The sequence below is a fragment of the Adiantum capillus-veneris genome, chromosome 2 (assembly GCF_014529385.1).
Source record: "Adiantum capillus-veneris isolate H3 chromosome 2, ASM1452938v2, whole genome shotgun sequence".
NCBI classification, from domain to species: domain Eukaryota; kingdom Viridiplantae; phylum Streptophyta; class Polypodiopsida; order Polypodiales; family Pteridaceae; genus Adiantum; species Adiantum capillus-veneris.
In genome coordinates, this window is record NC_140932.1 from 156,741,587 (window position 1) to 156,755,879 (window position 14,293).

A 14,293-nucleotide genomic window follows, 5' to 3' on the forward strand; every position below is an offset into this window, starting at 1 on the left:
CAAAAACCAGAGACAAGACCTTGTAAATAGTGCAAAAAGTAACAAGCTTTTGAATGTAGTATTCTACAAAGTTACAAAAACTAAAATAGGGGTATCATCTACCAATCTGCCGATAATGGTTGATACGTAAAAAGAGTTGGCGCCATTGCATCCCTTGGCATCCCCCCATGCGGTTCCAATGTAGTAAATACCAAAAACCTTGAAGTTCCAAGCAAAGATAATAATTTCAGTGATGTAGTGAATGTTAGAACACAACTTGGAAGCAATGTTGCAGCAGACTGCAATCGTAGACAAGTATCGCAAGAACATTGAAACGAGCCCTACGTTCACAGGTTCCACTGTCCAATAACATGTAGAAGATTAATTCTTTCGCTTGCGGTTAGCTATTATAACAACTTGTGCCTCACCACAGCAATCTTTTACTATGTAGACCATCTCAGTACTAGCTAGATAGTCAACAGACCGGGCAAGCCATATCATGCTTAGATATCACAGTCATCGGATGTCTACACAACCTAGGTTACAGAACTTCCATGATGTCACATCAGAGAATAAAAAATTTTATTTGACAATATTTCCGTGTGGTTAACATATAAATTTTCAACAGTAACAGAGAAAATATGCCTTATGGTCGTTTACACATCTTTCTTCCAAAGCTTCAAGTCGAATTTGAAAGTTCAAAACCTTATTCGATCAAAAAAGTTAAGGGAAAAAAAGAATCTGTTGCAAATTTCTACAGTTCGTTCTCTTTCCCAGCCCCCAAACACCGTACTGCCTCAACAACCCTTTCAACTCTTAATTCTTCAGCATAAGAGGCCAAAAATAGCACATATGCTTTGGCTCCATCGTTCCCATAAAACCTTGAGTGCTGAATAATTCAAAGATCAATGCGTCCGTAATGCTTCATACAAGGAGATTTCTCAAAACTAGGGGCTCCAAAATACTTAAAATAGGCCCCATTGTATATAGCTCAAGTGCACTCACTGTAGAGGACAGAAAATACAATCTTGCCTTGAATAACTTGAAAAGGAAACTAAAACCAAAAAATCATACCACTGCAAGAATTGCTCCAACCCTTATCCAGTCCCTTACCCTGCTCTTTACATCAAATAAAAGACCTAAGATTGACAAGCAAGAACTTGATCAAAATGTAAAGAAGCAAAAAGCCAATAATCATCGTTGCATTAGCCATGTGACTCTTACCAAATAATGACTCTGGGAATAGGAGGAGTGCTATTCCAATAACAAATATGTATGCTCCTGTAAATGCGGCTACTTTTGAAGCCTTCCTCACGGATCTTATGTCAATTGCAAACCATGACTTGAGCCCATCAATTGACGTTGTAGAAGGAAATTGATCATGGTTACTCTTCGAAGGTAAGAACCTAAAGTTCTGATTACAGGCATCAAAAGCCCTGAACAAGAAAGAAAAAGAGTTTACTAAGTAAATTAAGATTAACTGCATCACTAGTAAAAGTTTCAAACATATGTACAAGAAAGTTGATTTTATGCAATGAACAGTACTCTAATGCTAATGCGTTTTACCTGACATTATCATCTGAGAAGACAGCTACTTTACACAAATAACCACCATCAAATGATGACGGTCTAGCATCATGGTCAGCAATGCTAAGTGCTTTTGATGTCAGTTTCCATGCAAAAATTACTGCATGTATATCCCCATGCCTACCAGCATGAGCTTTTCCTTCAAGCTGTCCAAGCACAATGATGTCACCGCTTGCCTGGATCGCAGCTCCTTCATGAACATCTCCTTTAACCTTCAGAAACAATGGTACTCCTTGGTGGTGGCAAATTGGTAGGGGTTTAGTGTAATTAATCTACATTATATTAGTAGCTCGCACACTAATTACAGGGTGATTAGAAAGAAAAAGATAGAAATGCTTGAGGTGACGATTAACAAACCTTGAAAGAGTTAACAGATGACATGATTAAAGATAGAAATAGTGGACAATTAGAGGAGTAAGAAGATGATTATGACAATAGTCAAGGTGAACAATTTAATGAGCGTAAATGCAAATATGTAAGGAGTGTGGAGAATGCTAGATTTCTAGAAATGTCCCATGTCACATGCACATTGGTTCGATCTGCCACGTGACGTACTACCACAACCTAGAGCCAATCCTTAGAAAAAGCCTACAGATTTTGTAATCGTACCTCTACCTTGTGAAAATGAGTGTACGAGGTGTAGTCGAGTCCCATAACATTATTGGCAGCATCCAAACGGTTTAGAAAATCTCAATATCGTCTACAAGAACTGGCTACAGCACTCTCATCTCTAGCCCTGGGATCGAAAAGATACGAAGGGGATGTAGAGGCTCAACACTACATGGAGTGTGTTGTGGGATTGTGTGACGGACTCAAGACTCTAGACCCAGATAGACTGATAATGCCACAAGTTCAAAACTCATATCATCCTGTAAAATAACTATAGGGGATAAGATGAATAGACTGTGGTGGCAGATAAGCCAAGTATGTGATGGCCTGGCTATCACTCTTTTGTCTCTCTGTAACTGGAAGGCACCACGTGTCAACTGAAACAAACTTTTAGCACTTCAAAACAGCTTGAGCTGAAAGAGAGATGGAATCCATACGAGTGACACGGAGTGGCAGAGTTTCACTCCCAGAGAGCAGTAGCCCCAAAACCCAGGTACCCCTTTCCGTATTTCTTTATATTGCTTCAACAAGGTACTAGTCCGAGGGCTTTGCTCTGCTTCCTCAACACTGGAATGCCAGAGAGTGGCCCCCCACGTACATGTTTAAAAGCCCTAGGCCTAAAAGCATCTGACATGAAAAGCTATGGCTCCTAAAAGCACCTAGTCCAAAAACACACGCCCAGAAGGCTGCTCCGCAATTTCCGGGTATGTCCGTACAATCCTGCCACGTTAGTGCCTTTCCGTGTTTTACAAGATTTCCGTGCAACCTTGCCACATCATGTTACGCAAGAGTTTTCTTCTGCTTTTAGGTTTTAGGCCCCTGGGCCATATCCTGTAAGTTTATCAAGATAAGGTTTAGAAACCCTAACCCCCCTCTATACTTTGACTACTACGATGTCACCAACTTGTGACACGAGGGTCATCTCACCCTGCATCGGAGCTCTTGATATTCCGGTGTAGCAAAGTTAGCCATCACACCTACACAACGTTGATCTTTAAAGGGGTGTCTCGATGTACTAAGATCACATACCCAAGCAATCTCACCCACTTTGGAAGTATTTATGCACCAGATTCATGTGCTTCAAAATCACAATGCAACACGTATGATTTCAGGTGCAATCACATAACATAGACATAAAATCCCCCATGAATACTCCCCCCGAGAACCTAAGTCCGGCCCAAGAGATATTCAGAAGCCAGATATACAACCAAACGCTCCCCAAACTGCAGTCTGCATCGCTCGGAGGTTTCCACTTACAATTGAACACTCCCCAAGCTGCAACTTGCGTCATCCAAAGGTTTTCTAAATAGCATTAAAACCAGCATCAAAACCAGAATCAAGCAAACTTAATCTACGCCAAGACAAGTTCAAAACAGATTAATTCTAGGTCAAACAATTCTACAAACATTATTCTCAAACAGAATTCAAAAGTATTACAAAGCAAAGTTAGTATCATTATGGATTGGTCTCGGTCAGTCAAACTCGAAGGACGACTAGCTTTCCATTCTGCACCAAGGTGATTGTTCAATTCCAGATCTGAATGGTAGTATCATTCTTGCCATGCCAAGGCACGCCCAAAAGAGTGTCGCAATGCCCTAACTTGATGATGTGGAAGTCTACCTTGCCATGGTACCCTCGGATGGTGACCGAAAGAGGACCATAAGAGGCACAACTTTACTGGTTTGCCCTATGGCTGACTCGGCCTTCATTTTACCAGCAAACTGACCATATTCAAAGTCCATCCGCTTGAGGAACTTTGGATGGACGATATTATCGGTAGCTCCTAGGTCGAAGAAGATAGTGCCTTGAAGCCACTAATCTTTCCATATGCTCTCCACAATTCTTTGAAGTATCAAGTACAGAGACGCCGTAAATATCTCGAACAAGTCCTACTACAGTTTTGGTTTTCTTGGCAGGAGGTTACTCTGGTGTTTTATCTCCTTTATTGAGAGACATAGGAGGTGTGTCCCGTCTAAAAACATTTGAAGCATCGGTCTTTTTGTTGTCGAGTTTCTCGTTGGCGAAGTATCAAAAGAGGTCTTGCTGATTACGTCGAATTGTCACATGAATCACGAGAATTAGTACATTGTTGTCGAGGATTCTAGGTGTTTGTCGATGTTGCTAAATTGGCTTTATCTTACAGAAAAAATTTCTAAATGAATTATTGGATTTAAAGGTGAAAGGGTTTTCTCGCTTGGAACACCAAGGAAAATAATTCTAAATGAATTATTGGAATTTTAAGTGAGAGGGTTTTTCTCACTGGAGACGTCCGAGTACAGAGTATTCCTAGTGCGTCGTTCAAAGTAATGACGGGAACACTGAGAACGGGAATATTTGTAAGGCCACCAGGAACGGATACTTCTGATGCGTCACATGGGATGGGTGACAGGGAGCATCGAGAAGAAGTATCCGACCATCCGGGAACGAACACCTCTGATGCATCATAGGATGGGTGACATAGAGCATCGCGAAGGAGATTGTACCGTAAGTTCGGTAGGAAAGGACTAGGTGATGGGTATTCCTGATGCGTCACAAGGTGGGTGACGGGTGCATCGGAAAGGGAATATCCATAGTGTGCACAAGGAAAAAGCAAGCACTTGAATGAAGATGGGTTCATAGGAAACTTTGAGGAAAAACAGATGCTTTTTGAGAAAGCGGGATTGCTTTTCAGGAAAGCAGAAGCTTTCCCGCAAGGAAGTCTATGTCTGCATTGCAACTGTGCATGTGATTGCATCCAGGGACGCCTGGGAAGTGCTGTGAAAGCATTGTTTTTAACTTATAAGGTTTTATTGAGTTTTTGGGCAAGTTCACACTATTTTTAAAATACGCCGGCCGCCCACTTAATAAGTGGGCAGCCATCTGATAAATAAGGCAACAGATCAGCCAGCGTTTTCTCTCTCTCTTTTTCTGGCAGAACGGAAAAAAAAAATGAAAAAAAAAATTAAAAGATGAAAAAAAAAAAAACGGCCGCGATCTCTACGCGAGTAGCTATTCGTGCCCGTGGCTAAGAGCTATAAAAGCATCACATGCCCTCACTCAGAGAGGAGGACCAATCTTTGCAAGGAGGAGATGCTGCTGCAAATTTCTGCCGTAAAGAAGACGTTGCCGGTGATGCCCATGGCTGCCCCAAGTGTACCAGATGTCGCCAAGACCCAGTGCGCGAGTTCCCTCGCGAAGAAGTGCCTACGAAGCGTGTTTCCATCGCGACAAGTTGCTGTTTTTCTCTGTTTTCAGCCCATAAACGTCGTAGACGCGTAGACGGGACTGACTTACGAGAAGGAACCCGAGAACACACCTCTTTTGTGTGTAGGATTGGAAGAGAGGATTTTCTATGGAGAGATCTCTTCCGAAGAATTGCTTTTCGAGAATCGAGTTGCGTTTCGAGCGTCGAGACTTTGAAGGTAACGATTTTCATGTTCTGATCTTTGAGTATTTGATTGCAGGTGTACTTCCTCTTCGTGAGGGAGTAGGAGCAGAGGAAGGCATGAGCCTCTGCAGGAGAAAAGCGCTCTGAGTAACTAGAGCCAGATCAGCCCAAGGGTTTCGTACCCGAGTTTGGGAAGTAGATCCACGGATCGGAAAGAGGTAGTCTCTCAAGTTGTGATCCGGAAGTTGGGATTCCCAAGTAAGGACTTCGTGTCCGGGAAATCAGAGTTGTTCTGCGGGAAGAGGACTCTGGAAAGAGAGTTGGAAAAGAGTTGCAGGGATGCCATGCCCGGAGTCTGGAAGGTGAGATCCAGAGGCGAGAACCTTGATTCTCGAGGAATTGGAATAAGGAACGGAAGTTCCTTGGAATAGGGTTTTGCCCTAGGAATCGGAAGCTGAGGCTTCCGAGAACCATCAAGTCTTATTCTAGAACAAACGTGGTAATACGTTCGGTTCAAGTGCTTGTATAGACTTCTCCTCAGTAATAAAGATACTATTACGGGTGGGGGACCAGCCCATCTTTTGGTCCCCAGTACTGTGTCGATCTTCTCACTCTCTATCTCTCTCTCTATTTATTTCTCTCTATATCCTCTGGCTTCAGATAAATCCTATTTATCCGAATGTATTTTATATTGTTATGCGCTCCCGTTTGTGACAGTGGTATCAGAGCATGGTCTCCTCTCTTTCTCTGTAAAGGAGGACGACTCTGGGAAGATACGGGAAGAAGCCATGACAAGCCAAGAGAGAAGTAAGCAGGCGGAAACCTAAGTCCTGCAGGAAAAAGCTCGCAGAGTTGAAATTTTTATTTCTCTCTGCAAGAAGTCGACACAAGACTTGGAATTCTCTGAGAAGGCAACAAGAGCATGATGCTCAAGAACCTAGAGAATCCAAGGAGCAGAATGCTCGAGATCCTTCAGAATTCAAAAAATATCCATGAACGTCAATCCAAAACTATAGCCATGAAATCCCGTCATTCCGAGAAGGATATGAAGAAGGTCTCTAGACCTAGGAACACTTCCAATCAAGTTTGATACTTTTGACGGAAGGGAAGATGCCCCGAAAGCTACCGCTTTGATTCGACAAGTTTGAAGTTGCCTTTGCAAACGGCAATTTCTGAAAAAGCGTCGAAGATGAGGCATGTGATTAAACACCCCAAGGGGATTGCAAGTACTTGGTGGTATACCAAAGCTCTGCAAGGAACTTACAACAAGACTTGGATTCAATTCAAGGCTGAATTTTCCGACAAATTTTTTTTCCTCTACACTTTGAGGAAGGCATTCAAGAAGATTCGGATAGGTTTGCCCAATAGGAACACGAGTGAGTCAAAGCAAGAAGTGGTTCACTCTTGCCAAGGTAGCTCCACTCTCGATCCTCTTTGAGGAAGGAAAGATGAACAAATTTAACGAAGGACTTTTGCCCGAATTTTGTAAACGCATCTGCAAGATACTTTGCAGCAGATGGTGGAGTCAACAATACAAGCTGAAAGTGTACACCTCAGTGTACATAGAATCTAATCCCCACAGTGGGACGGGAACCATTGAACACAGAAACAATGAATTTTTGTTACCTCTCCTCGAAGGATACATTGCTATCTGGAGAAAGCTTGGAGTAAGGGAATTCAATCTAACTCGTGAGATTTTGAACAAAAGACCCTCGAACTTTAAGTGAGAGGGCAGGTCTTTGATCAAAGTTAAATCTTTGAGGAACTCATAAACTGCGTATTGCTTTTATGCACAAGATATGCATATGTCTAACCAAGACAATCACTCTCAAGTGTTTATGAGAGTAGAATTGAGTTGAAACATTGCTTTATGTGATGAATTGGTTTGCTCAGACATCCGGAAGGTCAACTATTGATCTCGTATCCGGTAGTTCACCAACAAATTACGTGCTATTGCGGGTAGGACGGCAGAAAGGAAGGAATCATTCCGAGATTTCAACCAAAGAGAAGCTTTCAGTAAGCCTGAGGACCTTATGAACCAACACCCCCTACCCGGTAAGGGAAGATATGGTAGTGCTTTTTGCACAAGTGAATGAACACTCTCTTTACGAGGGAAGGAACAAGCGACGACTACGGCCTGTGCTTGAGGAATCCAAGGATTAAAATCCTACATTATTTGATGAGCGGGTTTTGCTCTAAGATCGAGCCAAGTGATCGTCAAGTTGAGCGTCTTCGCTCTAAGGATCTTACGAAGGGAAGGTAATTTCCTAGGTTCACCGAAACTTTAACACAGCTTAAGAATTATGTCCACTTTTGAGTACATGGATAACACACGAAGATGCAGACCTATGCCAAGGAACTGGACAAGAGTTTGTTATACTCTCTTGAGCGTCTTTTTGCGCGCAAGAATATTCCGACACGAGAATCTCTATTTGGGATGTGTTTGGTAGAAGGAATTTGAGTTTCTCTACGGAGAAGAGGTTTTCCGATGGTCGTTGATCATTGAGTACGCTATGTGCCTTTACCATTACAATAGCAACTTTTGGTTGCGGTATATGTTTCTCCATGAGAAGGTCAAGTAGCATTTACACGTTGCTGGAATAAATTCGAACTATTATGTTCGTAAGAATATAGTTCGCCAACCGTTTCAAAATGGTAAGAATTACATATGGGAGAACATCCTTGAGATTCAAAGAGGGTTCGCTCTATTGTGAACCGGGTTTGAACGTACGTTCAGAACATGTTGTGGCTAGAATCCTATCTGCCTGAGGTTGTGCAAATCGTCATTGATGCTCGCAAGGTGAATCATTTTTTTATGATTTTGTAAGAAAGAGACGCTAATCGGCGTCGGGAAATCACTGCTGGTGGTAATAACTCGCAGGAGGAAACGATTGGAAGGAAGTGCTGTCGTGCACAAGGAATCTTCGGACTGGAACCGTTCGCCTACGTTGAGCGACAGCCCGAAACAAGAACCTTCTTTAATGTTATCGCAAACTCTGTTTGTGAAAGAAAGACATCGAGCTTAATGCTCTATGACTTGGGCATTCCCTATGTGGGAGGACACAAGAGGTTTAATACCCTCTAGGCTAACAGACGTGGTAATACGTTCGGTTCAAGTGCTTGCATAGACTTCTCCTCAGTAATAAAGATACTATTACGGGGGGGGGGGGACCAGCCCATCTTCTGGTCCCAGTACTGTGTCGATCTTCTCACTGTCTATCTCTCTCTCTATTTATTTCTCTCTATATCCTCTGGCTTCAGATAAATCCTATTTATCCGAATGTATTTTATATTGTTATGCGCTCCCGTTTGACAATCGATCACCAAAACGCTGGTTTTGGGGCTCATTTCTGCTGATCTTTGTCACTGAAAATCTGCAGGTCTTAGCGTTGAAAACTGACGTTCTTTAGGGCTGAGACTGTTGCTTCTATGGGGCTTAATGGGCTGAGGAAAAACGCTGAAATGGACCTGCTGAAATATCGCCAATGGTGAAATCTGTGGTGCTTGCTGAAATGAAAAACGCTAGGCTGAGGAATTCCTTGGCGATGAAGCCTACAAAAAACGCTATCTGACTAGTGGCGATGGTGCCTACTGAAAAACGCTAGTGTTGATGTGGAGGAAAAATGCTAGCATGGCAATCTTCTTGCTTGGAGGGGAAACCACCAAGGGGTTCTTGCTTGAGAAGTTGCCTGTTGAGCGGTGGAGCTCCTGCTGCCTCTTCTGCCAATTAGTGCTAGTCTAGGTTTGCTTATATACAAACTTACTCAATTTGCCCTACCTACTTTCCAACAAAAGTCACTGAAAAATAATAAGTGAAAAATGTCAAAAATAGGGAAAATAGGCTAAATGCACTGGAAAATTCCCCTAAAGAATTCTGATGGGAATGCTTATGATCATGCTGTGTGCAACCAGAGGATATGCATCTACACTAAGTGTCTGGGCATGCACAGTCTGCGAACAGACTCACAAAAGTGTCAGTACACTTCTAAATCTAGACTGACTTCTAAATCTAGACTGACTGGACTGACTGAACCCTTGTCATACTATAGCTTGTCCACGGACACATAGGGTTGGATGTGTCATGTGACACCTCTTTCAGGATGTGATATACTTTTAGGCATTCGACGGTTTCGTGAGCATAATCCTCTCATTGATTGGGCGGCTAATACGTTCACTTTCAATGCTATAAGGAACTCTCCCATTGTCATTCGTGGGGAGCAAGTTGTTCATTCTTCATCTCTCATTTCTAATGTGCGGGCGAAGATTGGAAGGATTCAGGAGAAGGAGACTCTTTCAATCTCCTCTTCTCCAGAGCAAGACACATATGATTTGGATGATGATGACAAGCATGATGATAAGCATGATGATGAGCATGATGATTTGCATGATCAAGATGTGTTTCTGTAGCTTGCTACAGTGTCACTTTCACAGGACACAGTTAGTACAGTTGGTCTAGGCTGGTTCACACTAGACGGACCCTCTAGACTCTCTGGCCTAGGGAGTGACACGTGGCAGGGTACCGACGGTGGTCTAGTGGACCTCGTGGCCACAGGTCACCACATGGCTGACATTTATGAGCCGTTGGTGGCTCTTCATGGTGGTACATATGGTAGTAGCGGTTGGTGATCGTTATTATCTTCTTCACCTTTGGTCCAGCATCGTCGTCGAGAGCAGTGAGTCTATACACAGAGCACGTCTTCACCATCCCTGCACATCTGAGCCTCGACACCCCCATTGTACCTGTGAGTCCTGCGCTAGAGCTGAGTGTGCTGCCACGCCAGAGTTGTATCAGTCTTTGAGATAGTCGAGTCATATATTCTGGTCTTATGTTCTGGTCTGCTGTTGTGTCTTTGTGAGCTCTGTTGATGTCTATTGTTTCCTTTCTGTTCAGTCTGTTTGAGTGAGATTGTCACGCACATTGCACTGAGGACCACCCACTGTAGAGAGCACGACACATTATCCACGCTACAGGTGCTCTAATTTTGGCGACCACGATGGGATCTCAAAGGAAGTCTCACTCTTGTGGAGATAAAATCGTGAAGCTAATCGATTGTTACCGGGCTCCGCACACTTGCTTACACTGTGTAGATAGTCTGCAAGTCTGGTCCAAGTCCTAGTCCTAATCCCTGATCCTTGGTCTTTGGTCCTTGTCTAGTCCTCGCCCTGGTCCAGCCCTCCTCGTCCTGCCAGCTAGGTGGTCTAGTCACTGGTCCTGGACTAGGTGGTCTAGTCACTATCCTCACTTGTTCTGTGTTAGACCTGTGTTGTTCACTGCATGACACATACAAGGCGGTCAGTTGAGCGTCAATGCGCACTACTGAGCCCTCTGAAGCACTATAACAGAAGACGCCCTGTGGTATCTAGTAGAAGTCCACTAACCTCATCAACCATACCTCCACATACAACATCTCCCATTCCTTCATCCCCCATTCCTTCATTCCCCATTCCTTCATCCGGTTCCACATCTTCAAGATCACCTTCTCCAGTAAAGCTCTCTCCTATTCTGCTACAGCAGGCTATTGAGCAACAGGCTCAACAAGGGTCCATGGAGGCGTTGGCTAGTGTGTTGGCTAAGGTAAACCACCTTCAAAGGACTCTCCTCGGAAGATGCGGACGACCATGCACAGAGGTTCGTATCTCTCTGTAGAGGACGTGGTCTTAACAGGGAAGATGCTTATCTGGTACTTTTTCCATCCACCTTGGACGGCTTAGCAGACAAATGGTACAGCCAATTTGCAGAGAATCATTTTGCAACTTGGACAGACTTAAGACAACAGTTCTGTGCAGCTTTTAGGTCGGGCGACTACCAAGAGAAAGTATTGGATGAGTTGGCCAACATGGTGCTCCAGCCAGAGGAGACTTTTGCAGAGCTTATGACCAAAACCAAGTCTCTGGTTGCCAAGCTTCCCCAGCAACCCGGTGAATTCATGGTTAAGAAGTGGGTGGAGAAGGCGCTTCCAAAAACCTCTCAGCAAAAACTCCGAGAGAGCCTCCGACCTAACGCCACTCTGGAGGAATTCATCGCAGCTGCTACTAGAATAGAGGGGGCTAGGAAGCTGTTCAACAACTCTCCTCACATAGATACTCCCTCTGTGTTCTCGAAAGGTAGTCCTGCTGATCCTTTGACTTCCTTGCGCAGGGAACTCGAAGCCCTCAAACTACAACGCGCCCTCCAAGAAGAGAAATCAATCTCTCTTAGACAAGAGAAACCATCGCACCTTGAGGCTTTGGATCAAATCAAAAGAGAACTAGAAGAGCTTCGGTCTCAGCAGGAGACTAAAGCTATGGTATGGTGCAGCTCTTGTCGCTCTCCTGGACATCCTCCACAGGACTGTCCCCTTCGGGCTTGTTGCCACTTCTGCGAAAAATTTGGGCACGAAGATAAGGACTGTTACTACATCAAAGGATTGCGGCAAATACAACAAAATCTAGGTCCTTCTCTCCAACAAGGGCTAGCACCTACATCCAACATGGTCTCACCCTATGGCCATCAAAACCCGTTGCCTCCTCTGCTGACAATACCCCCTATGCAGCAAGGTATGCACAACAACTTTGCACCTCACAGCTTTTATCATGCCAATACTCCCTCAGTTCCCCAAAGCTTCTACACCTCAACCTCCAGCACCATGCAGCAACAAGAGCAGCGACCACCTCGTCCCCCGTTTCGTCCGTCTAATCGGCCAATCTTATGCTACAAATGCGGTGAATATGGGCATTACCAAAGTAAGTGCCCTTTACCTGAAGGGTCTCCTCCTTGCAGACATTGTCCGAAGTCTAAGAACCACTACAGTAAAGATTGTCCCAAACAAAGGGCATCCTCATCTTCAGGCCCAAATCAAAATCAACAAGAGTTTACATTCCCGAAAATCAATCTAATCACAGTGAACACCACCCCTCAGCCAGCATCTGCTACACATACAATTCAGCCACAACAAACGGCAGAGCCTACTGGGGTGCTCACTCGAGCACAAAGAGCAACCCTGGGTTTAAGTTTCCCAACGGGACCATCCTGTCCAACCCTTCCGCAACCTGTTCAAAATGTCGCACCTGTAAGTGGTGCAAAGAATAGGCCAATCTCTATGCTTTCGGACATTGATGGAGCTTTCCTGGCAGCAGTAGCTGACTTGCAACAGGTCAAAGTTTCCGAGAAGGCCCAGGTTGTAGGAGCTAGGCCCATAGCAGAAGCAATCTTGAAGAACACCTTTCAGCAAGTGTCTCTTTATGAGATGCTCCGGCTAGATGCAACCCTTAGAAGTGACACCCTCTTAATAATTCAGTCTTTGTACCCTGGTACAAGGCCTAGTGGCGAGCACCTACCTGTGCAGCCCTTGGAGTCCTACGTGATTTCATATCCAGCTGCTCCCCTCACCGACTATAAAAGTCCACGTCTTACTGTATCTATTCTTGGGCATCAATTCTCAGGTGTCATAGTGGATGGGGAGTATGGAATCAATCTAATGCCCAAATTTACCATGTCAGCCTTAGATCTGCAGCCTACTCGCCCTCGCCCCCTCACCTACCCACTCGCCCTAGTCCCTCCCCCTCGCCCCTAGTCCCTCCACCTCACCCCCTACCCCTCGCCCTCGCCCTCGCCCGCACTACCCCTAGCCCTAGTCCTACTCCCTCGCCTCCTACCCCCTTTCCCCCTCGCCTCGCCCTAGTCCCTCCCCCTCCCCCTCCCCCCTCGCCCCTACCGGGTACCCACCCTCTCCCTTCCCCTCACCCCTACCCACCCCCTCACTCCCTCTCGCCCCTACCCTCCCCCTCCCCGCTCGCCCCTACCCACCCTCTCCCTTCCCCTCCCCCCTACCCACCCTCTCCCTTCCCCTCGCCCCTACCCTCCCCCTACTCGCCCCTACCCACCCCTCTCTGCCCTCGCCCCTATCTAGCCCCCCAACCACCCCTTTCCCCCTCGCCCCTACCTAGTCTCTCCTCCCCCTCCCTCACCCCTACCTAGCTACCTAGTGAGCATATCACTTTGCTGTGGTGGAGCCTCATCTTGTTCCAGTTGGGATTCTTGGACTATGCAATCATATTGGGTTCTTGCCTATTCAAAGGCTTAAGGCGTTGCAAGCAATACAGTGTTTTACTCCACTTTTGAGGCATGTAAGGTCATGGTTGGGCCTAGCAGCTGCTTCAAGAAATGTACGGATGCAGCACCTAGTGCTTTTCTTTCACAGTTTTTTCAGTATTCCTCTCACCGAGACGGTGAGCGGTCTTGTGGCGGGCAACCTGTAGCCTGCTACAGTGTCACTTTCACAGGACACAGTTAGTACAATTGGTCTAGGCTGGTTCACACTCGACGGACCCTCTGGACCCTTTGGCCTAGGGAGTGACACGTGGCAGGGTACCGACGGTGGTACGGTGGTCTAGTGGACCTCGTGGCCAGGTCACCACATGGCTGACATTTATGAGCCGTTGGTGGCTCTTCATGGTGGTACATATGAGTAGTAGCGGTTGGTGATCGTTATCATCTTCTTCACCTTTGGTCCAGCATCGTCGTCGAGAGCAGAATCCCTGCACATCTGAGCCTCGACACCCCTATTGTACCTGTGAGTCCTGGGCTGGAGCTGAGTGTGCTGCCACGCCAGAGTTGTATCAGTCTTTGATATAGTCGAGTCATAAGTTCTGGTCTTATGTTATGGTCTGCTGTTGTGTCTTTGTGAGCTCTGTTGATGTCTATTGTTTCCTTTCTGTTCAGTCTGTTTGAGTGAGATTGTCACGCACATTGCACTGAGGACCACCCACTGT

At 45.3% G+C, this 14,293-nt stretch overlaps 1 protein-coding gene across 6 annotated transcripts in view; it reads right to left on the reverse strand.

Annotated features, from left to right (window-relative positions):
- LOC147463921 (uncharacterized) overlaps nt 1-14,293 on the reverse strand; it is a 57,738-nt gene that overhangs the window by 20,622 nt on the left and 22,823 nt on the right. For 2 of the 6 annotated variants that reach the window (XM_086491949.1, XM_086491957.1), the window contains exons 2-5: nt 1,546-1,778; nt 1,204-1,415; nt 1,054-1,098; nt 103-198 (exon numbers count right to left, since the gene is read on the reverse strand). In XM_086491949.1, coding sequence (XP_086348075.1) covers nt 103-198; nt 1,054-1,098; nt 1,204-1,415; nt 1,546-1,778 — 586 coding nt within the window. Of the gene's footprint in view, nt 1-102; nt 199-1,053; nt 1,119-1,203; nt 1,416-1,545; nt 1,779-14,293 lie in introns of all 6 variants that reach the window. The other 4 variants (XM_086491954.1, XM_086491951.1, XM_086491950.1 and 1 more) reach the window with 3 other exon arrangements.